Genomic DNA, 26,608 nt, shown 5'->3' on the forward strand with positions numbered 1-26,608 from the left:
CGATTTACATTCATATTCTCCAGTGTTTATTTTGATTTTGTTTATTCATTCAGCCATCTTAGAAATAGTTTGTATATTATACATATTCATATAAAAATAGTTCTTTGTTTAAAATTAAATATATATTACACTTTCAGCATAATCTAGACAACACCCTAACCTAAAACAATATATTGCATGGCCTTATATGAATGTTTTGTGATCCACGCACAAGTATAAGATAACCAAATAACCAACAAACTCAGTACATGCTAAATGGTGTATATATATAGTATAATTGTATATAATAAACTTCTTGAGCAAAATATGACTCCAAAAATATATTGCAACTGCGTTAAACATTAAAAATTAAGCAACAATTTCCAAAATACCTACTTAGGACTAATAAAAAGTATCAAAATGGTTCAAGGCATAACAATTAAGTAAGTTCTTCATTTCAATTTCATCTCTATATAGCACTTGGTGGGGAGTACAGCAAGAGAGGGCCTGTATGTGTATGGGTTGTGTGCTTAAGGGGTGTCCTATTGCAAACTGCATATTGCACCGTTCGTTATTCTTCTAGTAACCAGTCTCTGGCTCCTGTTTAAGTGTCATGCGACAGGGTTCTGAAATAGTATATAAAATATATTATTGAAATGTCTTCTTGCTTCGAATCAATCTACTACGCACCCGTTCCATAACCAGCGGGTGCGGTTAGCATCTCGGGAGCCCGGATCTTCAGTGGAGTTCGTCGCAGCAGCTCCTCGGCACTGCTACCCTCGCTCCGGTTGTACTCGTTGAGCGTAATATCGGCAGGATTGCGCAGACCCAATCCGCCGCCCCCGCTGGACACTTCGACCGGCGAGGCGACTGCTCTTTGGTAGGGATGCATCCTCTGGGGACTGTGCTGTGTTGGCAGCGGTCCGGACCGACTGCCATTGTAGTGCTTGACGGGCATGTCCAAGTAGGAGCTCTCCTGTTGTTGCTGATGCGTCGCATGTTGCTGATGTTGATGTTGTGACTTGGGGCTGTTGAGCGGAGGAGAGATCGAGGCTGGAGCAACGGATGCGGGTGCAGAGGAGGAGGACGAGACGGCTGCAGCGGCTGCCGCTGCAGTGCTGGCCGCGTAGGCCCGGAAGGAATCATCCGCACTGTTCGCCTCGATAAGAGCCTGAATGTGCTGCACCTCCAGGTCCAGACTATGCGAGCCAGGACCACCGGACGTGGCCAGCGAGTCCAGAGAGGAGTTAACTTGATTACCGCCCTCCATGTTGCCTGTGTGGGTGGGACTCTGGTAGTCATTTGACTGATTGGGCGGCGATAGCGGCAGAGGATTGTCGGCCAACTCTCCTATTAACACACACACAAAAATTAAATTAATAAATTGTTCCAAACGTATATTTGCAACATTTAAATACTGACCTCCCAACAACATTTCCTGCAGTAATGAATCAATGTGGGCCACTCCAAAGATCTTGGCAAACTGGATCTGCTCGATCATCTGCCAGGTAATAGACTGCAGAACCGGCAGGATGAGCAGAATCTCGCCAAAGCGACCGCGCGACTCGTATTGCCGATCTGATATGTAGTCCTCGAGATTATTGAGTATCTGATGCCGTAGCGATTTGATGCGATGCGGTTCATTAAGACCCTTGGCATCTAAAGTTATTTGAAGAACCAATTATTAAACGGTCACTTTTGTAAATAAGTTAAATAACTCACTGGGATCGAAGAAGACTAGGGCCTTGATGCAAGCGAATTCAGTGTCATCGATACCCACATCCTTCATGACCGTCACCAGTTCATCGATGATACGGGCGCCGATCCGGGAGATGTCCAAATTCGGCGACACAAGGGGATCTGGAAAAAGAATGATTGCAAAGGTTATACCAATTTCACTTATAGGTTTTGATAGTATCAAAAACATTACCTGGACAGTGCCTTGTGATCACACAATTGTTGCTCAGCAGGAGAACATCCTTCAAGTGCATCGAACGACGAGACAGGCCGAGGAGCAAATGCTCGCCAGCATGGGCGCGTAGCAGTGCCACCTGGTCATCCAGCTGCAGCTCGTTAAAGGCCGGAATCTGCTTAGCCCATTCCACCAGGGTCAGCAGCTGCTGCTTCATCGACTCGCAGACATCGTTGATGCTCGCGAACTGCTTGTTGGAGAGGTCCTCGTTAATGTTTGGCTCCATGGCAGCGCCTGCCTTCGACTGACGCGACTCATTCTCCGCCTTAACCAAGGAAATCACAGACAGCCCATTGCCCGGATCCGGGTCGTCATTGGAGGTGCGGCGGCAGCTAATGCGATCCCGCTCGTTTTGCACCGCCTCCTTCTTCATGCCCGCCTTGAAGCACTTCCTCAGCCGGCAGTAGCGGCACTGATTCCGTTTGTCCTTGTCCACAACGCAGTTTCGCGCAAATCTGCCAAGAGAAGTTTAAGTTGAGTAACGAATGCGTATAGATAGTCGTAAACTTAGAATTTTCCGCCAGGTCCCGACACGTCCCACCAGGGTTATCGTTATGAATTATACAAATTATTTCTGACTGGAAATTTGGCATTGGGAAAATCTTAATCTCCCTACTAGTCCCGTATAAGGACATATGTGTACCTGCAAGTGTACTGATGATTTTTCCTGACACTCCTCCTGAAGAATCCTTTGCAGCCGTCGCAGCTGGAGGCTCCATAATGTTTGCCCGTCGCCCGATCTCCACAAATGGCGCAGACCGTCGGTGATTGCTGTTGTTGTTGCTGCTGCAATTGCTGCTGACTGCTGTTAGTCCCACTTCCGCTTCCGCTCAAGTTGTTGTTGGGTGAGAACATGCTGTTGTTGTTGTTGCTGCCACTGCTGGCACTTCCGCCTCCTGCGCTGCCCGCATTTCCGTTTCCGTTGCAGAGCGCAAAGTTCTCGCTGCTCTGGTTGCTACTGTTGCTCAGTCCCAGCCCACCGCCATTGGGGCTGAGGGCGAGGCCGATCGGACTGTGGGGCTGCGAGGCAGCCGGATAGGCAGAGGCCAGGGCATCCGCGTGCATTATGTGGCTCTCCGATTCTGCAACGAAAAGCAGGTAAAAGTGTTATTCATAAGATGAGTTGTATGAACAAAATCTTCATTAGAAAAACGTACATATATTCCTGACACAGTCTTAAATGTTACGAGGGCGGCCTTAAACTTTAATATATGTACAGTAAATAAGTGAGCAATATAAACTGTTGAAATACTTCTTAAAGTCATAACCCCACCAGCCCAGTCGAACTAGTTCTACTTCTTTAAAATGGAAAATATTCTAATCTTCAAATGTAAATCGCTTTGTTGTAAAAAGTGTTCCGTCATGGTGAGATCCACAGTTTTGAAGCTGCGGGTGCTGGGCGCACGCACAGTTTTAGAATTTGATCATGCCTACGCAAATTCCTCGCTAAGGTTTTGCAGCAACTGGATATGCCATTTTAAATCCACGGACAATCTTTGCAATCAAAGAGCAATTAAAAACATACACAGTCCGAAATTTCTGCACAGAGTCTAATAGAGAAATAATTTTCTTTATCATATATAATATGAAGTCGATACTAAATAATGTGTATGTGTTCCTTTAAGACTACTATTTTTTCATAAAAAGGTATATATGTACCAATAAAAATTATTTACTGGTATTTTTGTTAGTTTTTCTTTTATTTCGATCGCAGCTGTATAACGTACGATACACAGTGGTCATAGAGTTGGGATTGTGTGAAAACCAGCGAAAAATCGCGCAATAGCAACAAACAGAAACTGCACAAATAACAACAATATTAAAAATAAAAGCAACAACTGACCGTCACTGGATGCAGTTCGGCTGGCGCTGCTGTCGCGCCTGCGTCGACGTCGCCCCGCCTCTGCCTCCTCTGCCGCTGCAACTGCCACCCGCCCACCGCCCACTTTGCCACGCAGCAGAATGTTGCCAACGGCAACGCGATCGCGACTAGAAATCTTAACTCTACCGGACTTGCGCACCATTTTAATGCAACTGATTAATGAAAAAACACACGACTCGAAATTTTTCAGTCGCGGTATCGTATGTTGTTTCTTGGCACCTCTCCTGCTCTCTCTGCGCCACCGCACAGTGGTCTGATTTCAGAAAATTCTACGTTAATAAATATTACTCTCTTTCTATGAAAACAAATAAAAGCTGTTTAATAATGTTCCATAATGCTTTATGTAAGCTTTTTGACATGGATATGAAAATAATATTATTACAAAAAAATACTTTTTAATAAACGAATAAATAATGAATTTCCCCTCTAAATCTTATTAACATTTCTGTTTTGGAAGTTTTATATTCTAACATAGTTGGTTAGGTATTCTGAAGTGCGATCATATCAATATATCACCACGTCACCACGCGTTCTGAAGTTTCTAAATTTAGTTTTAAAAAGCTCGAATTCCCACCGTGCGTTTTGAGTGTGTGCGTTAATCGACGCTTAAATCAATTCAACTGTGTTTGCATATGTCGACCCCTCTCTTTCTTTCCCGCAGAGAGGGAGCGAGACCCCAAAACCAGACTTGGGGCTCTCACCAACACAGAGGCACGCAGCCGCAGAGATAGAAATTCATTTAATGGACAGAAGCAGAAGCAAGAGCAAAAGCAACAACAACAACATCAACGACAACGACATCGGCCAAACGAATAAACAAATAAATAAATAAAATGTGTACAAAAAAGCCGGCTTTAATTTGGACATCGTTATGAGAGACTGTTTGCGTGTGTGAGAAAATCATTTGGGGAGACGGAGAAAGAGAGAAAATAGAAATACTAGTAAAGCGGAAAATAGGCATCGACGGAAAATAGTAGTTACTTTTAATAAACAACAATAAAAGTGCTCGTACAGTCGATTTTAAGGAATACTTGTTTTTGAAAATTGAATAGAATGGAATTATTTAAAATAATTATTTAAAAAAATATTCTTTCAATTACCATTTTAATAGGTGTATAAATACTGTTATTATCTCGAAGCGTTCGCAGTGGGTGGTTCCCACAGATTTTCCACTATTTGCCTTATTAGTTTTCATATGCAGGGAATTCTCTAAAAGGTAATTGATTGGCAAACATTTACAATTTGAATAGACTTTTCATGATTGCACTCCAAACAGCAAATTGTTCACTTTGTTTACAGATTCTCAGACAGTTAATCACGGTACACCGACAATTCCGATATTATACACCTGAAACATATCCTCACCGCTTGAAAATCCAACTCGAAATAAGAGCAGTTGCTCGACCAAGAGAAGTTTAAGTAAAAAATACAACTGCCAAAAGTTCTTATCTCTCTGTTTATGGGTGTGCATTTGTTGTTTTCTTACACTTAATGTTGTTGTTCTACCAGTTGGAGAGGAAAAAGCAAACATACACTGAAACAGCAACGAATAAAAAAGGTAAATAAGAAACCATAATACTCGTTTGCTAACATTTCGCGCATAAAACTGTCTCGCCCCACACTCGCCATCTCTCTCGCCCACCGCAGCCGTTTCGCTCGCACACTCCGCGGGAGGGGGAAACAGGCTGCGGTGTAATTTTTATATTTTTAGCCAAGTCATCGTTAGAGTTCACTTTTTTTCCGACCGCGTCATCGTTAGTATTGCAAAAAAATTTTGATGCCTCACACTGAGGTGGGCAAATCGTAATCTGAGATTAGAAAATATCGGATTCTTGATTCGGAAAATAGTATTATTTGGATGATGCGCTGATAAAATGAAAGAGCCGAAAACAGCAATCAATAACATACATATGTACATACATACAGGGATTTCACGTTTCTCGTGAAAACAAACAAATGTGAACACCTGACCATCATATAAAAGCAAAGCAGAACTTTTATCTATAAATACTCATATGTGTTCTCTAAAAATTTATTTAATTAATATGCCGAACGCAATACTCGTAACAGGCAGACGACGAGCCTCCAAAAAGTATAAATAAATGGATCTGGAGAGCGGTTCCAAAATAAGAGAATCAATTATTCGCGCCACGATGATAATTTTCGTATTGACCGATACATCGGTGCTGTAGCGATCTCTCCTTCTCTCACCATTGTGTTTTACTTATTTATGTTTTTATTTATTTATTCTTAAAATAATAGGAATGTCTGCTTAAATATATGACTATTGGAAAATTTATTTTTTTAAGTTGGATTTTTGACCACAATGTTTCGCAGGCATGTGTGAGTTATATATGTACATCATATATATTCATATTCATATGATTCGTCTGCCAAACACAAGTTCGGTGGGAACTTTGCTCGAACTACGCAAAACTTGTATTTATTTTTGGACACCATGTTGTTGTTTACCAAGCATATATTAGAAATATATTAGGTTCTTTTTGAAAAATTTCTTTATATAAGCTTGAGCGATGGAAGTGAAAATATATTTGGAATACCACTTATAAAAAACGCTTGTTTGTTAATTGAATTTAATTTATCTTTTTTTTTAAACAATGCATTGACAGACGTGTTCACGTTTATTTCCGGAGGCCTTTGTATGAATTGCATTGCATTAGTCAGCCATTAGTCAGAAAAACAATGAAATTTGATAACAAGCAAACAGTTTATGAGATTGTGAATTGTAAAAGGAGTATAAATATTCTCTGTGTTCGCAACGCATAAACCTACTGGAAGAACTAAGCAACCGATATTTTGATCTTTATAAACTTTATTGTTACATTTCATTATCCCTACAAGTTAGAATGCCGAATGCAAAGGCTTTATCTTAAAATTAAAGGCTGCTTTAGTAAATTATAGCTTAGGTTTTTAGAACGGCATAAACTAATGACCACCATTTAAACGATCAAATTGTGGGCTCGACTTGATTAGGATTATATATATATATGGTATACTGAGGTAAAAATAGCTGTGATAATACCTAATTATTTTTCTAAAACGATTTGGGCTGTGCTCGCTTTAGGGAAGCTAGCGAAATCAGAAAAATCTTAAACACGCTCACATGCACGGATTATTGAGGAGGGCAATTTAGCAAAGACCTTAATTATTGTTTTTTTTTTCAACGGCAATGCGAACGACTACCATTAGCCCACATAAATGTGTAATTTTGAAACCCCTAACCCCATCTGCTGGGCGCACACACATTTATAGCCCCCAATCGAGCACTATACCTATACACATATTGAAAATATATAGACTCTTATCGGCGTCGCAGCTCCGCGGCAGCGACTCAATAACGTGCCTAATGGCAGCGAGGCTTCGAACCGACGCTGATAGCACACACGGCGTATGATCAATTTGAAATAGGCGAGCGACATGAAAACACTGGAAATCGAAACCGAATCCGAATCCGAAACAATAGCTGCACACACGTTGTCCACATGCGACAAGAGCAATTAGCAGAAATTGAAAACAAATCGATGGCTGTGCAGGGGAGAGGGGGAGTGAAATTAAGAATGAATCAGCGAGATATCAGTGGGGCTTTTGGCGATATTCCTATTCCCATGCGAATTTGCTTGCATGCGCTGTAAATAAAATCGCAAAAAGGGGGAAAGAGTGTAAAAAGAAATGTAATTTAAATACAATAGCTGGAATATACATTATGTTAATTGATTTTTTTTTAATTTTAATATATCGTATGCTTGCTTGGCACTTTCTTAGATACTTTTGTTAGATAGCCAAGAAAATAGTAAGATGGTTTGCCACAGATACTTGTAGTAAATCATTTTACCATCAACAGAAGCACTGAGTATAAGTACTTACTTATCATTCACTTACTTCATCATTTAGAACCACTTCAGGGGCTGTTTTAGGTTAGATCGTTTAAATTTAAATTGCTGTCAGAGATCAAAGTCAATAAATATGCGTAAGACAGACGCCGCAAAGCACTGTCTAATTGCCAGGTAGAAATCTCGCTTGGGAAAGCAAACATCTAGGGAGGGTACATATATAATATTATCAGTAGCCTGCACAGCTGCATGCACCCACCCACGATCTGAGCTCATGACAACGCCCCGAAATGATGCAACTTTGAAGGTTGTCTGTTCCGTCCCTTTAGTGCGGCTATAATCAACGCGGTTTCCGAAAGTTGCTTGAACTGGCAAGATTTTAGTTTATTACGCGACTTAATTGCATTTGTAGTTCCGTGAAAACAAATCAAGTCTGTTGGAATTGTCTTTAGCTACTACTGTTATTTCAGCTAATGATTTTGACCCATCCATCGAAAGGTTATGTTTAATATTCGCAAAGTACATTTAAGTCCCGTGTTATACAAACAAAATACACCATACATTTCGGACGGGCATTACCAGAAAGCCGAAAAACCAACTTGAGCATTACATCACGATGGGGAAAACAGGGGGAAAATTTAGAGTTTGGATGGAGCAAACACTTGTGGGTGGAAATATCTGTGAAATCATCGAAAGTTGTTGAGCTCATCTCCTGGAAACTACGTGGTGATCTTTATAGGATTATATTCGCACCCAAGTGCGAACTTTGGAAACGATTCCTGTGCCATTAACTGGGGATGATCTCCCCACGGATGTTTACGCTGGACATTTGAAATATTCAGTACAAATATTGTAAAAACAGTGATAATAGCGCACTGCGAAAAATTAAATAGTTTTCATGTATTATATTGTATTGGTGGAAGTGGTTTCTATTTGACATTGTAATTTAAATGATTTTTATGAGTGTTTTTTAAGGAAAATAAGGGGTTTGTGTTGGCATTCATTGTATTACATATTTGCTTATAAGTGATATGAAATTGGAAAAGCATCTTGCGGTTGCAAAATATTGCAGTTTGGTCATGTTTGCCTGGCAAATATAGGTAGTGCCTTTTCCAGCTAACCGAATGCGATCAGTGGCTTGAGTTGGGCTAGGTTAGGTTGTTTGTTTTGGAAACCAAAGAGAACCATTAATGTTCGTATTCATACAACTTCTCTGATTTCCCCTCGTTGGCCTGATCCAATTAAAAGCGACGGCGTCTCGTAAGATTCAACTTTTTATTGGCATTATCATTATTTTTATGACTAATAATTGCGCTCATATTGTCTATAATTAAAATACTAAAAACGTCTCAATTAAATTGTTATTAACGAAAAGCTAAAGCGGCAAGCAGCACACGGACCAATCAAATGGCAAGCCGACAGCTAAAACTAACTATTGTATCTGAGTATTTGTATCTCTAGACCTGATGCTGAAAGTAAAACTTCTCGCCTGGTACTTAGAATCGAGTCAAGTGTAATTTCCATTAACTATGTTTGTTATGGTCGCCGTGTCCGTCTGGCCTCTTAATTGGGCGCTAACGTGTTTCAGTTACATTTGTATCTCCAAATAGCAAATAGCCGAGAGCAATTAAAGCAATCCTCGCCTTGAACCGCGTATCATGACATTTAGAACTCGACTGCGCCAAGCACTCGTTTAGCTCACCCAAAGCCTGGCTCTGAATTACTCGTCTTGGAATTGATTTGTTTGTAAATCTCTTTTTTTTTGGCTCATATCTTAAAAAAAAATAGTCCCTTCTGATCTTTTCAGATGCAACATGCGTCAGAGCTTAGGAGTTCTATTATATTACTAATTAGCATAAATACAACTTGTCTTTCCTCTTTTTCTAGCGAAAATAAAACTGCAAGTCACGATGAGTAAAGAAGTGACTGAAAGCGTGTGAAAACAGTGAATCAGAGTTTATATTACCACTTCACCAGCATAATCCAACATAAATTACGTTTATGCTAACCTACCTCAAAAATAAAATCAATTTGGTTTTCTCTGCGCTAAAATGAAATTCGGTTCATACACGCAGAACTTATTAATTTCTCAAGCGTAAAGATTTTAGGCAGGCAAACTTTCGATTTCTGACTTATCTGTTTTCTTTTTTGGCGTTAAAAGTGTTTCAAGTGTTTCAATCAGACTCGATTTTCTAGCTTTTTGACAATACTCAACGATAACACCGAACTTCTGTAGATGTAAATCTCGAGTGGCCTTTTCTTATACATAGCCATATGCATATGGAATGGGTAGTATTTCCGGTTAGTTAACTGCCATCCGAGAACTAGTGATTAGTTCAATAAGGTAGCTGAATAATTGCAAGAAATTAAGTACAAATCGCACACGTAGTTGTAGTTGAAGTTGACTGTGGAGGGGTTGCCAAGTGCTCATCGCCCTTGATGACTTAGGATCGAGGGGGCTACGGCTACTTATATCAGTAATAAATGTATCAATAATGTTAATGTTTTCAAATTGACCGAATGGCAAATGATAATTAACCCAACCAGTCGTGTGCAAAAACAAGCATAGGAATAAATTTCAATTCGGCTGAGTGATTTTAGGTTTATTCTATCTTTAGATTGATAATCACATCACAATTTATTCGCCCGTTGCCGCGCGCACAAACAATGAAATAAACAAAAACATATATTTTAATGTTTTTAATCTCAAATTAAGGCATCCATTATAATCGTATAAAATTGTTCTAAGCGAAGCCAACAAAAAAAAATTAATGCTCGAATATTAGAGCACCATTGATGGCAATTTATGGCTAATATGAGGGAAAAATTGCTGCGGACAGCTAAACAGCATTTTAATATCGTTTAATTTAAGTTAATTTCATTTAAAGAATCAGTTTAAAGTATTACCAAAGCAACGTTGGCTAATTATATTTGCCGTTGGCTGTTTCTTGGCTCTTGATGAAATCTTATCGCCTTAGATGCACACGGGCAGAGAATCATAATCGCTGATAAGCCTTGCAATAAAGTTGCTTTTTTATGGTTCAGCTATGTGTGATAGGGGGGCTCAGGCTGCCACGATTAAACCCCTTACCCCCCATGAATGGCTTGCACACGACGGTATCAGTAATCTGCGGCCAGATAGATATCATCAGAGATAAAATCCATATCGCGAGTGGGGCAACGAATGAATTACAGTGCAATTGTTTGTTTAGCCCCACAAATCGCGAATCGATGGTCCCATAATGAGGAGAGATCTACTACATAAATTGTATCGCCTGATTTTGGCTGTGAATTATTTGCGATGTTGTCATGGACGCAATTAAGTGTATCTTATCAGAGGCGTTAAACTCTGGGAACGAAACACATTGCAGAGATGGTCAGTCTAGACCTTTAGATACCCATTAAAGCTAAAGCTAGAAGTAAAAAAATTTGTCACATTTCACAAAGCTATAACCTTTAATTTAAGTATATAATCTGTGTTCCCTGTTGAAAGATCCCATTATTCTCGACAAACGTGTTATTATGTTAACTTTTGCAAAATGCTTTCTCAGCATGACTCGATGAAATTTGAGATTTGGGGTAATTCCTGCAGATTCCTTTTTAAATGTGATATTTTTACCTATGAAAGTCGATTATCGCCAAAACTACGCATTTTTAATTAACCACCAACAAGGCCCATTACCCCCATTGGTTTGAGATTACTTCTAATCGCCGTAATCTGCGTAATCTATAAAGTATTTCATTGCTGCATAACAAGTTATTTATTAAGATGAGGAAATCTGGAGTAGGTTGCCAAATTACGTATTTGTTATTTTCACTTCTACTTCATATTTTCAGTCTAAAAGTGTGCTATGCAATATAATCAGAAACCTATCTTAAGTTTAATCAAGGACCTTTTTGATGACTATAAGAAAACTATATTTCTTCCTCAAGTTTTTCACTCACCCATAATGTGCAGAAGATTTTCTTCGAGAAGAAATGCATCGTCGTAGCTTGAGCTAGTCAGATTCTCCGTTTTCATATTTAGCAAACTGGGCAACATTGAGGCGTACATTTAGATTGCTTTAATCTCTGGCTGATAGTTCACGTATTGAAATGATGTGTATATATATAAAACCGATCCGGTTGGTAGCAATGAATTGTACAAAGTGTGGGAGACGCGTCCCTAGTTCCTGGTACGCAGTTAATGAAGATCGTAGACGAGGGTAAATATTTGAAAATCCTTCACACTCTTGGGCAAATTGAGTTTTTCACAAACGGTTGCTGCTTTTGTCGCTGTTGCCGACTTTGTTGTTATTGTTGGTGAGCATTTTTTGTATAATTCTCTCTGTTTTGTTTTTTTTGTTGTTGTCGATTTTATTTTGAAGCCAGCTAAGGTGAGGGGCCAGAGACACACTTAAGTAAAGTTAAATATTTGCACAAATTAAAACCGAAAATAGCTGAAGCGATGAAAGTTAAGGAGCGAGGGAAAACACCGCACTGCCCAGAAAAAAACCGAAGCGAACCGAACCGTCGGCAATTGGTTCGATACAATATATATATATATATATTTTGTATGTATATATATATTTACATGCGAGCGGATTAAATAAATAAATACAAATTGGGCGGCGTGTAGAATTGTTTAAAAATATCACAGTTCTTTGCGCGAATCCTTTCCCAGTGCCGCACAGGTGCTCTTGAATAATGTTTTGATTGGCAAGTTGGATTGGTTAAAGCCGGCTTGTCTTATTTATTTTCTTTTTTTATTGTTAGTAAAAAGGTAAAAGGGTGTGAGCCTGCGGCGCCTGTATTATTACCGCCTAGTGCAAAACACTGACTAAACCTCAAATAATGTTCTCAACACGTACTAACTGTCTTAATATTATTTGTTGTAGATATAGAAGCCGACGGCCCCGACGAAGCGACTACGAAAGCTCTGGATCGCTCGGCTGGCTCGAAGCTGACCGAGCCCAACGATCGTACAGAAACTTTAATAAATATAATTCTGGCTATTCTGACTAGACTGTTGTTGCTGTTCTTGCCGCCGTGATTAATAATATTGCAGCGGAGCAGTCGTCTTGGCAAAATTGTTAACACTTCAGCTCGGATCGGATCGTATCGTATCGTATCGTATCGGATCGGATCGTTCGGATCCGCTTGGATCGCTTTGGATCGCCGCGAATCGGGGGCATGCGCATAAGATCGACGCGCTAGTACCGCCGGTCTTATCAGACTAGATTAAGCGGATTCCACACACACACGAACGCACAGTACTCCGTAGTATATAATTCAAATTGTTTAATGGCACATATAATAAAACCATATCTCTGGGTATTTGTTTTCGGGGCTGTGTGTGCTTTTGAGCTTTCATTAAATAAATAGTTTTTATTGCTTATTTTTTTCACAGTTCAGATTTAGATTACCAAAAGTTGGGCACTCCGAAAAAAGGTATTGAGTTCCGGCACCTCTCGAGATGCACGCAAGGAAGGTGTTGAGAAATATTTGGATTTTAATAATAAAGTTTGAAAGTAGAAACATAAAATATGCAATTATTTTATTTTAAAATGTAATTGAGCTTGACTAAAGACAACTACATGTTGAAATTGAATTTTATAAAAAATATATATTTTACTTTCTTAAAAAGTTTTATTTCAATGTTTACTTGTAGAAGTGACGTTGGGAGATATATACAACCTGACTTATACGGATTGCATCCTAAGATTTCACTTGCTGTTTCCTAATCTGATAAATTGGTTATGATCTTCAAACACTCATAGGCTGCTTTAACAACTCAAGAGCTTTCTAGCTTAGGTGAAATGTGTTTCTCTATTATTCTATTTGTAGATCACTTCACTTTCAGCTTGGCAAACAGGCAGTCTGGTATCTCCGTAGTTGCTTATCACAGCCGGAGCTGCAGCCTCGTCCCCTCAGACAGCGGCGGAAAGAGATAGAGATTCAGATATATTATATAGTGGAGGCATTATAGTAGGTCGTCGTTTTTGATTCCATAGTCTTGGCTGTGTCGATTAGTAAGCGCCTTAGGCTAAGCAGTTCAAGGCACCAGCCGCTTCTCCGTCGCCTATCAGTGGAATGCTGAAAAAGCAGTCGGAAAATTCCGATTCGAAAGAGATACTGGTGGAAAACCGATGACGGTTGGCTCTTCAAATGATTTGTTTTGGCTTTTGGGTTTCTTGGGCCGCAGCGCTGATTGATACTTCTGATTCAATTGAATATAATTCGCTGTCATTCAACACCAGCACACACCATGCACAATCGCAGTCAGCTGGTCGTCGTCAGGCGTACTTTATACGCCGGAATTTCTGTGACGAAACGTAGCTCCACGCCAGACCCAGTTGCCCACTCACGGTGCACTTTGGATTCGAATGAGGAATCCATTCCGAATGCCGCCCGTTTGGCGTCATCATCGGACATCACATAAACGTTGGGCTTGCGGAAACTTGATATGATTATGATTCGGCGATTCTGTTGGGAACAAAGGGGTTGAGTTGGCTAATTGCTGTTCGCAGCGAATAGTAATTGAATATAAATGGTTTTGATACACACAAAGGATTAAATTTTAATTTTTGTTTTTAAAAGATTGTCTCATTTCATTAAGGAGAGCTGCTAATAAGAAAATCCATTTTTTTGGGTATGCTTTATTTCAGTTTAATTAAACATATATCCATATGTAAAAGTTATTCCAAATTAACCGATGGCGTCGTCTCTCTCTGTTGCATTGATGCAAAACATCATCTGGATGATCCCTCGAAATGGGGTTGAGAGATTGCATTAAGTGCAATTACAAAATATGTTTACCAGCAGCAACCATCTGTAATCTGACTGTGGGTAGAGAGAGAGCGAGTTGATCAGGACATGACGCATATGTTTTGGTTTGAATGCAACGACAAACTTATTCGATATCAACCGATTGCATCCAAGTAGTGAATCACAGCCGCACAGAACAAGTGTTGTCCCCACAATTGTGGATACGAACTCGAAATACAGCAACTCCGGCCGTTGCTATCTGAGAGATACGTTTCCTGGGGTGTGGTGGTGATGAAAATAATGCACGAACGTACCATGTAGCCGGAGAAAAGTCGCAGTCAGTAAGAGTGGAAAAGATAGAATTGAAATAAAATGCATGTCATGTTCGGGCTGATGGCTGTCGCTTTTCCCGGCCACATGTGGCGACCCTTGTTGCAGCGTGCAATTTCCAGGGAATTATGAAAATTAGCCAGCGCCGATGGCAAGCTACCATTGCATTTCTTCGCTCGATCTTCGAAGCTGGGTGCTTCGTTAAGTCAGTTTTTTTTTTTTGCGAAACTTATTATTTTATTTGCATACATTTTTATAGAGACAACACAGCGAAGAACGAGCCATGGGACACACATGTGACTTGCATGTGCGGTTCGTCATCGCCTTCATGGCGATCATCATTACGATCACTCGCCGTTGCCTGACAGCCACATACATATGTATGTATGAATGAATGCAATGATGACGATCGCAATAATGACGATTGTGGTAGGTTTTCATAATGTTTGACTGCAATTTACTATTTACACTTCATTTAGCGGCGACAACTTTAAGTGAAATGTGTCCACATCGACTGAGTGCTTCGCTCGCTTTCCCGTATCTGTGAGATACTCGCAGCGGCGATTCTCCTGCGTGAAACAATAAGATATAATAAGCATCGCAATTGAATAAAGCTGCCTGCCCGCAGCTCCGACTAATTGGAGAATTAGTTCAAGTGTGAGGATAGTCCGGCCAAGTGGATTGTGTAAGGAGTGAGCCTCGGAAATGGGTTCACTGAAAGCAGATGATACTCGACTCGGAAAGCTTTTACCCAAACGCCATGAAGTAATGCGATTTTAGTTTTAGAGATACGTTAAATGCCGCTATCAGCAGTTCTTATTAAATAAAAGGTAGTCATTAAAAAATATGCAAGGTGCATAAAAACAACACTTATTAAAGTTTTATTATGCATTGTGACATATTTTTAATACATTTCTAAAAGGTTATCACCACTTCTTGGCCACTTATGCGTTGACCACCATTGATGTGATGTGTGAAAGCAATATGAAACGGGCTTATCTTTATTATCCCATACATGTATGTATGTATATATGATAGACGATTGCGAAACGACTCTAGACCTCAAGCAAAGTGACATATTTGTTTACTTTATATCGTATGTGACGCAAGGCACTTCTTGCATTATCTAACCATGGAAATTAATGAATGTCCAAAGCGGATATCATATAAAAAGGCAGAACAAATATAGACCCATGTGGGTTACTTTGTTAGTTCGTCTGCCAATGCCAGTGCGACTATTTCATCTTAGATAACGGAAAACAGTTTTTTTAATTATGCCGCTTGACCCAAAACCAAAAGAACCATTCAAGAAATAAAAAAAACCCCAATGGATCGCAGAACGACGAAGATTTGCGAAGGCGAATACAAATCAATGGAGTTCGCGTCTGGGCGATAACCCCCATATCATATCAGCCGGTCGGGAGAGTCGGTCCTCGCCTTATATGGTATATATACATACCTATATATACATATATGTATGGATGAAGTCGGGGCCCGTGAACCTCTGCCATGCATAAAACCGGGGAATTACAGGAGGCATAAATAGGTTCGAATTTGCCTTCAACTGCGGCTAAGGTAAAAAAAACCAGAAAGTAAACGCACAGCGACTAAGGTGACACAAGCCCCCTTAAAAAAGGCTGAGCTAAAGCTAAAACTGTAGACAGTCGGGCTTATCGTCTCTATAAATATTCAACAACTTGGAGACGTTGTTTTGTTGTAAGCTGGGCATATATGTATGTGCATATAAGCCACAGTATTTAGTCGCACCGTGTGTTTGCCATTGCGCATACTTAACCCTTTGGGGTTAAGTTAAACATTACGATTACGTTTCACATCGCTTAAATTTGTGCGCGTTTCCTTTGTTTTTACTCGCTATTTACTCGCATTTTTGATTTATCGGTAACCCTATCGTTTCAATTGTAACTTCAATTCCATCTTCGACGGTTGCAGCAGGCGGCACAGTGTCAGTAAATTTTCCAAATCAATAAACAAATTTATAAACATTTATAATGATTGCAGGCTTATCGTTTGAAAAGCGTTCTTATCAAGGCCATGGCGTTCTATTTATAATACCACCACAGGTCTGTCAAAATCGGACATGAATTGGCCACCACCAGTGGCACGTGTTCAATGTCTTTTCGAGCTGTTTGCTATACTATTTACTTAATAAAGTATTATTACCTTCATAAGCTGCACTACCAACTATCAATCAGTAGCAAGTTATGGAAAACGTCATTATGACAGTACAAAAAATATTTCAACTTATATAAGTAAATTTAAAAATTTATATATTATTGAGTTCAGCTTTTTGTCACATGTTTAGAGAGAGGATCTTATATCTATATATGCTTTATCTAAGTTACTGCAATTGCAAACTTACCGGGGTCGTGCAACTCCTGCTCCATCTTCTCCACCTTGTTCACCTTCATTAACTGCTGGTCATCCGTGACACTCAGATCCTGCGGATGCTTCATCATGCTTCATAACCAGTATTTTTACTTTTTATTTACAAGTGGGTCGGGAAGATCCAATCACATAGTAATGAAGTAATGACCGGCAACTGTAAGTGGAAAAGGCAATCGATAAGCTGTCGTATTTCAATCTACTACTGGCTAAAACAACAGAAGGCGGGCCGAACATATTAAATTTTTAATGATGACCCGCTAATCGAGCGAAGTATCACCTGTAAATCTACAAAACGGTATATACAAAATGGCTATTTGTCGTTTGTGCACACAATGTAGGTGTCAACTCGAGTGGCCGACAACCAAACGCTTCACATTACATTTCCCCCATCAGATATTTTTGGTGGGGGGGGAGGTGTCATTTTGTTTTACGATCCCATATCAGCAATATGCCCGACACACACCTGTACTAGGGATAGTAATACTTTTATAAAGCAAAGCTCTACGTACACTCCCCCTTCGAATATCAAAACAGTCCAAAAGGTAACACGTACACGTAAAGCTCCAAAAAATACCAGAAATCATAATCTTCAATGCTTTATTGACTAGCAGATAAAAAACACTCATTCTCGCAAAATAAAAAAGGGAAAAAAAAACAGGTAAAAAAAGAGAATTGACTGTTTGCGATAACGCGAAAACAGAATTTCTGTTTATCGGCCCTTTATTGTTTCTCATCATTATGCGAGTTTTTGCGATTTTCGGTCGAGTGCCAGAAAGGCCGATAAGCCCCATGGACTGTATGGGTTCTATTGCACTGGGTACCTCTGTATCACTCTTTGATTTCTCCCTCTTATCGCTTATCAGGGGGCAGCTGACGTAGACCCCCTCGTTTGCATTGTCAATTCGTGACCTTTGAACCCCGGTGACTTTCACGATTCGCCGAAATGGCGCCGAAAACAACACAAATAGAACTCTTTTATAAGCTTATAAATTTCCGGGAAAAAGCTGATATACTTTGTTTACCTTAATACTCCGATTCTATTAAATAACAATCTAAGTATAGGTAAATTAAAGTCGCATACATATGTAAATATATTGTTGTTCTAACTTATACATATCAATATAATTTGTTTATAAATTTACATCGCGTCTTGTCTTCTTCGATTTACACTTCATTTTGGGATCACACAATTGACAAGCAAAATCACTCACAACGCTTTTGTTAGCAGTTGAAATCAACTGTGTGAAATATTTTTTTTGAAAATAAATTTTTTTTTAGAAATTTTAAGACCAAAGACAAAATTGAAAAATGTGTTCACGCGATACGGCGTCAAATCAATTGATTGACTATAAGAACAATGACTCCGAGGTGCAAAGGGAGATCACGACATCCAGTGGAACTCCAGTTGGCGTCAAGGATGCCATACAGACGGTGGGACCAAGGGGTCCTGCCCTGCTGCAGGATTTCCAGTTCCTCGACGAGGTGATGCACTTCGACTCGGAGCGGATTCCCGAACGGGTGGCCTACGCCAAGGGAGCCGGCGCCTTTGGTTACTTCGAGTGCACCCATGACATTTCAAAATTCTGTGCAGCCTCCATATTCGATAAGGTTAGAAAACGAACTGCCGTCGCGATGAGATTCTCGGTGGCCTGCGGTGAACAGGGATCTGCGGATACGGTACGTGAACAGCGCGGATTTGCCGTCAAATTCTACACCGACGACGGCATCTGGGACATTGTGGGTTGCAACATGCCCGTGCATTATGTCCGGGATCCCATGTTGTTCCCCAGCTTGGTTCATGCCCAAAAGCGCAATCCCCAGACCCACCTGAAGGATCCGGACATGTTCTGGGACTTCATGACCCTGCGTCCGGAAACCCTGCATGCCCTGCTCATGTACTTTAGCGATCGGGGAACCCCAGATGGCTATCGCCACCTGCACGGATACGGTGTGCACACCTACCGCATGATCAATGCCAGTGGGGAGACGCAATACGTTAGGTTCCACTTCAAGACGGACCAGGGCATCAAGAACCTGGACGCCCGACGATGCGAGGAGCTGATGTCCCACGATCCGGACTATGCCATCAGGGATCTGTACAACTCGATCAAGAAGGGCAACTATCCCAGTTGGTCAATGTACATTCAGGTAGGAATTATATAGGTCTATATAATCGAGTACCTAGATCGAGAGCTCATTTATAACCACTAGGTGATGCTCAACGAGGAGGCGAAAAAGTGTCGTTTCAATCCGTTCGATGTGACCAAGGTATGGCCCCAGAAGGACTTCCCCCTGCTTCCAGTTGGCAAGATTGTTCTAGATCGCAATCCCACCAACTATTTCACAGAGGTGGAGCAGCTGGCCTTCAGTCCGGCCCACATGGTGCCGGGCATCGAGCCATCGCCGGATAAGATGCTCCAGGGTCGCCTCTTCGCCTACGGCGATTCGCAGCGCCATCGTTTGGGCGTGAACTACATGCAGATACCGGTGAATTGTCCGTACCGCGTGAATGTTCGCAACTTCCAGAGGGATGGTGCTATGACAGTGACTGACAATCAGAACGGGGCTCCCAACTACTTCCCCAATTCCTTTTGCGGACCAAGGGAAAGTCCGCGGGCCTTGGGCCTGCAGACGTGCTGTCCGTTGAGCGGAGATGTCTATCGATTTATGAGCGGTGACACCGAGGACAATTTCAGTCAGGTCACCGACTTCTGGACCTACACCCTGGATAACTGCGGCCGCAAGCGGCTAGTTCGCAACTTGTCCGAGCATCTGACCGAAGCTAGCCAGTTCCTTCAGGAGCGGGCAGTGAAACTGTTCACCATGGTGCACTCCGATTTCGGAAGACTGATGACGGAGGCCCTTAACACGGCCAGGATTTCCAAGTTCTAGGATGTATTGAGTCACTTTTTATAAGACTGTGGGCTGTTGAAATATTTGGCGTATTCTTAAAAATTATTATTATTCTTACCAATTATTAATTGGTGTTTAAATCTGGTCTAACGTTCAAAATGTGCCCCAACTGAAGAAGAGTAAATGAGAAATTTGAAATGTATCTGTATTTGTGTGCTTAATATGCCTATTTAAAATGCCAGTTTATCATACACTTTTTACACTCTAACCTTGCTGTGAATGTTAAATAAACGGAGTGCTACTGAATTTTATGTCATTTATGTACATTTTTTTTTAAACATATCTAACCCTCGGTGGCCTAAAATATTTGAGGATACATTAAAATAGTCTATAAATGTGTTTCCTCCTCATTTATTTAGCATACTTTCAGGAGCTGACCTTGACCACTGGCAAGTAATCGTCGCTAATCTGGTTACCCAACGTATCTGCTGGCTGTGATTATCCAACCCGGATGATAATGCCCTTTCGGAGACCTCTCCCCATCACCACCCATCGAGATCTGTCATTAGCTAGCCGCTCTGTTTACATGCAGCACACGTGTGTCTGGGCGTTCTGCGCTTGATTGACTTCGCCAAAGTACAGTGCGATTCGTCATTAAAGGGTTTTAATTTGAATTTATTTAACCTACAAATGTTCAAATGTCTCCATAATGGATTGCATACCTAGATTGTTTACTCTTTCGTGGGTCATTAAATTACTGCATAATATACTGTGCACAGAGATTGTTTTTAAACCTGCTTGCTTTTAGATCGTAAATTCTCTTGTTTTACTATAATTTAATACTTTTCTAGAAGATAAATATTAGTGCTATCAAGATAGGCCGTGTACACACATTTCTATTTTATGCATATAATGTTAAGTTGCGATAAATTCTGTACTTGTTGATTTGGAAACTTGTAATATCTAGCTTGGAATATATATAATATATGATCATATCAAATTTTGATATTTCATCCAATAAAATTTTATATAATTTTTTTGTAAATTTGTGATATTATCCACTTGATGCCAATACTTCGTATACTGTTTAAGATTAGGATCCCCATCATTACAGTTTTGCAACGCACTGTTTATTAAGCCGAAAAGCTTGTCCTACTCAAATGCTAAGCAAATAGTCGTAGCCAATGTTGGCAACTGGTTGAGTTAAGCGACTTGAAGGCAGTAACTAAGAACTCAATAAACTTACTTAAAGCTCAATGGCCAGACGATGTTCTTTCTAACTATCTTTGTTGTTTTGTTGTTGTTTTAGCTGCAGGGCTTTTATCAGCGACTGCTGCTGCTCTTGTTGATATTGTTATTGTTGTTGTTGCTATTTTGAGTTGTTATTGTTGAGTTGACCGCATGAATGAAAGCGAATATGGAAAAAAAGGCAGACACACACTTGTTGATTTCTTTATGCGATTTTGTGGCTCGTTATAATTAACGTTTCTCCGTATTATTTTGTTGTGTATTTTTCTATTTTTGTTTTCTTTTTGGCACCGCGACACGCTTCTTCGTTTTTTTGGGAGAGATTTCGTTGTTTGGCTTTTGATTTTTTACTATTATTGCACTTGTTGCCGCCGCTGTGAAATTCATCTCGGGCGTTTTTTATTTAATGAGTGACTTTTGCAGGGCAGTTGTATAACTGGCGCACTGCATATATTCATTTATATCAATCAAAGCGGAATATACAGCTTATAAACATTGTCTTTGTTTTTGCCTTTTGCAGTTGTTTCTTCCAACGTCACTGGAATTCAACTACGGCTTCTGTGTTCCGTTACAAAAGCGCTCACTTATCACTCTCTCTTTTTTCTCTCCCTCTCTCTCTCTCTCTCTAGCTCTCTGCCTCGCACACGCACACTAGAACATGGCTGTTACGTAGTTGTTTTTGCCAAACAAAAATTCCGTTCACTTTATAAGTTTAATATGCATTAATTGCATAAATGTGGTGTTTTTTGTAGGGAGAGGGGCGGGGAATGTGCTCGACTTGCAAACTGCAGTTGATTGAACCCGCTCTCTCACGCAAACACACTCGCACACCCACGTTCAAATTCAAACTGGTGGAGAAGAGAACCCGGCGCAGCGATTGACGATTGGCGACTGAAATCAAAGTCGCCAAATCGAACGAAAGATACAAATTGGAAATGGCACCATCAACGCACAGTACACAGCCGTTGCGAAAAGCGGAAAACGCGTGAGCAAAACAAGATGCGATAATATCACATTTTGTTGCTAATATTCTGTTTGGCAAAGTTCAAAAGGGAGTCACGCGAAAATAGCAACAAAGCGATTCGCGGAGAGTAAAAGTGCAATTGCTGTGGTGTGCGTGTGACTTTCCATCACGTCAATTTTCAGTGATCGCGGTGGAGGGCTGCCAGACTGTGATAAAAACATACGATCTGGTAGCACTACGCTTGGATTGCCAAGCTTTTTTGACACTTGCGAAAGCTAATTACTGCGCGCACTATTCAAATTCAAAATTTTATCGTTTAAAATATATGTGTATTATAATTACTAGGTAACAGTAATCTCCATTTCCAAAGAATATTCAAATTATATAAAGAAAGTGTTCAATACCAAAAAAAACTTCTCCAATCAAATGTTAGAAAAATTGGTTTATTGAGATATTTTTTGCCAGCTAACTGGTACAGTGGGTCACTATGGGTATACATATACATGATGGGGCTTTTATATAGATATTATTTTAGATCTGAATGCTCACTATGATTATAATATATATATATATTTTAGTTGGTGTTTCATTGTACATATATGCACTAAGAATTGTACACGTTCGAATATTTACATTTAATTTAGCACATGTACCACGCGTATGGTGTTAAATAAATAATAAATTAGCATAAAGCAAATAGCTTATAGCGATCATAGAGAGAGTGGAGCTGAATGCAAGACTTTCTCCATAAGGTTATGAAATGCGCTCTCTGGGCGACGACATTTTAGTGGTTTTACACTTGTTATTTGTATCATCTATATAATATTACGTATAGCGTTAACTAGGTAGAAGAGTGTTCTCCGAATACGATCAGACACCATTTAAGTTAGTGGGGGTTAAGAGTAGAACGTAAATTGCACTAATCCTTAGACTTAAAGATAAGCTTAAATTGTCACGTGCTGGAACTTAAATACAGGTACGATTTAGCAGCGGTCGCGGTTGTTGTACGCCTTCACCTTGGCCACGGTGCACTCGAGGGCTGCCCGAATGTCGCTGAACACGGGCACACCCTGCCTCTTGGCCAAGTCGATCAGGTACGACCGTCCGCGATTGTAGTCCTTGATGGCCGCCACAGTCAGCTGGAGGGAGAAACATAACGTCTGGTTAATAAAAGTTCAAATAAAATGAACGAATAGAACTCGCTGTATATGCTTATAGTTATATATGAGCAAGATATAAGATATAACTATCTAATGGACTGCGTCGACAACCCACCTTCTCGTCACCCAGGACACAGTCTTCGGGCAGCATTTGCACCGCCAGCACCACATTGTACATGAGGCCAATGCAGTGGGCGGCCAGGGTCATGGGCGCCAGCGAACGGGTCTCGTTGGTGATGACGAAGAGCAACACTCGACTCGAGTCGAGCAGCGATGGGTTGAACAGGCTCTGACGAACGGCGACCGGTGGTAGGGACCAGCTAAGTGACTCCTCGGCCACGGTCAGCTCCTCTTGCTCCTCCAGCTGCAGCTGGTTGCCCCTGCACTTTCGCCGAGTGCGCACAAAGGAACGCTGCTGTTGCTGCTGTTCCTGCGGCGGCACTGTCGGCTGCTGAGACTGATCCTGGTTCTGTTCCTGGTTCAGAATCATTTGCTGGATGCTCTCGTGCAGCGCCGGTGTATGGAAACTGACGCCCTTGGACTGCAGATAGGGCACGGCCAGTTCCTGACGCCACTTGGTGCGCAGCACACAACTTCCGCCCAGATAGACATCCCGCAGATCCAAGCCACCACCGCAGCAGAGTATATCGCCGGCACTGGCTATGGAGCTGTTGCTGGAGAGGACCGAGTCGTTGGAATCACTCTCTTCCTCCTCGGCATGCACAACAGTTGATGCAGTCACCGGATTTGGCTTGGTCTCTATGGTTTTAGTGGTGATTATTTCCGTTGTCTCGATCGACTCCACATTTAGCAGGATCTGTGGCCGAGGGCTTTTACCCAAACTGCTCGATCCCGTGGGCTGTGGCGAAGATGTTCCACTGTCCCGGCTGCGACTGAGCTGCTCGAAGAGACTCTGGCGCTCCAGGTCGTGTCCGATGCCACTGCTACTATTGGACGGAACACTGGCGTTGCTCGACGTGCGCGAAATATTCTTGCTGGCCGAGTAGTAAATGTCCACATCGGGAGCTAAATAATAAATTAAACATTACTAAATCTTGTTAAACTAAGCGTCTGCAGTTTGGCACATACCGTTGGTGAAGTAAACTTGCGGTGGCGGCACATTGGTGCCCTTGATGGGCGAAATGCATCCGCTCTCATGGATCTCCTGCTGCAGGACGGACAGATACGCCGAGATCACACAAAACAGATCAAAGTCGATGAGCTCCTGGCTGGGGAGGATGGGCTGGCTGCAGTTGCCGCCATCGGCATCCGCATCATCGGCGACAGCTCTTGGACTGTGCGTTTGGAGCAATTTCAGCGATTCGCGTTGGTTGATAATGATCTTATTTAGATTGTCTAAATTAACTAAACTCTGAGCATAGCCTAGGAATAAGAGAGCACGTTTGCATTGTTCCACAGTGAGCAGATCGTTTAGCGGATTAACACGATCAAAGGCGCCGCGAACGGTACTGGGAAAATTAATAATAAATAAGTCAGTTGATAATGGATTGAATTGGATTCTGTATAACTTACTCTAAAATAGAAGATATTTTGGACGGTGGATCCCTGATGCCACCCAGGATATCCTTAGTGCGCTGCAGACCCAGTGGTATGTTATCCAATACGGGCAGACCGCGTCGGGAGACCAGCTCCTTAAGTATCAACTGATTGCGATTCAGATCGAGGTATTCTCTGCAAGACAATAACAACAGTTTAGTTTAGACTCTAGGCTTTTGGAAAAGGTTGCTCATCATCCGCATGACTGATAATACTCACTGCTGCGAAATAGGCTCATTGAGGATCTTCTGATTTGGTTTATACGGATGCAAAACCAACACCAGCTGCTTGCAGTTTTGACCCGCTATGTGTGCCGCCTCGATGGCACCAGCAGATGCGCGTGTTTCCGAATCCATAACGAAGAATAATACACGGGCCTTTTCCTTAGCTCGATGCTCGAGCTCGATGAGATCGGGCGTCCAATCGGATACTTGCTGTTGTCAAATAAAAGTCACAAAATAAGTTTGGCTTCCCAAGAGATGCTAATTTTTCTAGAAATACTCACAGGATTGTAAAACGAAATGCCCAGCTCCTTGAGGGCTGGTATGGCAACGTCGGCTCGCCAGGTTGTCGGATTGCAGGATCCGCCAAGGAAAACCTCGACGGGCTCATTGGTGGCGTTCTTTTTCTTTTTGGTATCGTCCACACTGCTAAAGGACTTGGTACTCCTCAGTTCGGTACCGTGGTTATCCGGCTTCTTGGAGCTGTGCGCAGGTGACGAGTTGGTGGCCGCTGGCGACTGAAGGTTTTGATTGGACGAGCTGGCAGGATCATCTAGTTCCGGGAGCAGCAGTCCCGCGGACAGAGACTGATAGTCGCAGTACGATGGCTGATTCGAAATTGTTGAAGCTCTGCGGAGAACAAAATAAATGTGTTAATTCGAATCTCTTGTTGTTTCTGAAGCTACTATAGCACCTTACCTGAAACGTTTCAGATCCGCGGCTAAGACACAAAACTGGCCAAAAGTCAGCCCATTTGCCTGTCCACTTCCTCCCTTGCGGGCCACTTTCTTGGCAGTCTGCAGCATTTCGCTAACTGTTATTAAATAGATTTGTTAAATACGTATACTTTATATTCTATTTATGAAGAGCTTACTCTGCTTTTGGCTAGGATGGAAGCTTAGCTCGTGGAAGAGTTCCTGTGTCCGTTCGTCGGGCACCACATTGCATCTGGCCTTTGCTCGCCATGCATTCAGAACTTCTCTGTAAGAACAAAAAGGGGGAAATCATCAGTGGGAAGCCATAAATTGGTAACTTTGTTGGAGATTTATAAATAACCCGCTCTGAGGTAATCATTAATTGAACGATTTATGGCCTTATTACACAATTTATCGATTTATTGGCTCCTCAATGATTTGGGTAGCATATTGTTGTACAATTTATAAAATTATTCAAGCACTTTTAACCGCTGAGGAAAATAGAATGATATTCATATGAGCGCACAGGTAAACAAAATGATTAAATCAATAGAAAAAGACAAAGAAAGCTTTTGATGATTCAGAATTGCATAAGGAATTAAAATGATCACGTTGTAGCATAAGCACGACTGTAATCAATTTCGATTGGAAATTAGTGAGTTAATCAGATGATTAGCCTATTATGAGTTTGTTTGTACTAAAAATAAATCGTAAATCGACTAACTCACAAAATGCCCAAATAA

At 41.1% G+C, this 26,608-nt stretch overlaps 3 protein-coding genes and 1 non-coding gene across 13 annotated transcripts in view; 2 read left to right on the top strand and 2 right to left on the bottom strand.

Moving 5' to 3' along the window:
* Positions 1-6: 6 nt before the first annotated feature.
* On the bottom strand, positions 7-22,392 carry Hnf4 (Hepatocyte nuclear factor 4). 5 transcript variants are annotated; one of them, NM_164834.2, is made up of 8 exons: positions 21,267-22,392; positions 17,142-17,321; positions 2,595-3,033; positions 1,910-2,406; positions 1,702-1,839; positions 1,402-1,638; positions 670-1,329; positions 7-605 (listed from the first exon to the last, which is right to left on the bottom strand). In NM_164834.2, exons 2-8 carry the CDS (start codon positions 17,236-17,238, stop codon positions 559-561), a joined length of 2,115 nt encoding a protein of 704 aa, NP_723414.2. In that variant the 5' UTR covers positions 17,239-17,321; positions 21,267-22,392; the 3' UTR covers positions 7-558. The 5 variants fall into 5 exon arrangements, with proteins under 5 accessions (NP_723414.2, NP_476887.2, NP_001097126.1 ...); NM_057539.5 differs by having other exon boundaries at positions 21,267-21,823; NM_001103656.3 differs by lacking the exons at positions 17,142-17,321; positions 21,267-22,392 and adding an exon at positions 11,630-12,686 and having other exon boundaries at positions 34-605.
* Positions 16,256-18,231, top strand: asRNA:CR44992 (antisense RNA:CR44992). Its single transcript, NR_124147.1, has 2 exons — positions 16,256-16,724; positions 16,781-18,231.
* On the top strand, positions 18,353-20,308 carry CatB (Catalase B). 2 transcript variants are annotated; one of them, NM_001273339.1, is made up of 2 exons: positions 18,353-19,315; positions 19,379-20,308. In NM_001273339.1, the coding sequence occupies exons 1-2, from the start codon at positions 18,476-18,478 to the stop codon at positions 20,057-20,059; spliced, it is 1,521 nt and encodes a 506-aa protein (NP_001260268.1). In that variant the 5' UTR covers positions 18,353-18,475; the 3' UTR covers positions 20,060-20,308. The 2 variants fall into 2 exon arrangements, with proteins under 2 accessions (NP_001260268.1, NP_609248.1); NM_135404.4 differs by having other exon boundaries at positions 19,379-20,221.
* A 268-nt stretch (positions 22,393-22,660) lies between the features above and the next one.
* Positions 22,661-26,608, bottom strand: part of raw — a 30,781-nt gene continuing 26,833 nt past the window's right edge. For all 5 annotated transcript variants that reach the window (NM_080050.3, NM_001201804.1, NM_164836.3 and 2 more), the window contains 8 exons: positions 26,045-26,151; positions 25,870-25,984; positions 25,455-25,800; positions 25,169-25,383; positions 24,926-25,084; positions 24,482-24,861; positions 23,508-24,418; positions 22,661-23,371 (listed from right to left, as the gene is read on the bottom strand). In NM_080050.3, coding sequence (NP_524789.2) covers positions 23,216-23,371; positions 23,508-24,418; positions 24,482-24,861; positions 24,926-25,084; positions 25,169-25,383; positions 25,455-25,800; positions 25,870-25,984; positions 26,045-26,151 — 2,389 coding nt within the window. In that variant the 3' untranslated portion in view covers positions 22,661-23,215. The remainder of the gene's footprint in view (positions 23,372-23,507; positions 24,419-24,481; positions 24,862-24,925; positions 25,085-25,168; positions 25,384-25,454; positions 25,801-25,869; positions 25,985-26,044; positions 26,152-26,608) is intronic.

Source organism: Drosophila melanogaster, chromosome 2L (assembly GCF_000001215.4).
Source record: "Drosophila melanogaster chromosome 2L".
Lineage (NCBI taxonomy): Eukaryota > Metazoa > Arthropoda > Insecta > Diptera > Drosophilidae > Drosophila > Drosophila melanogaster.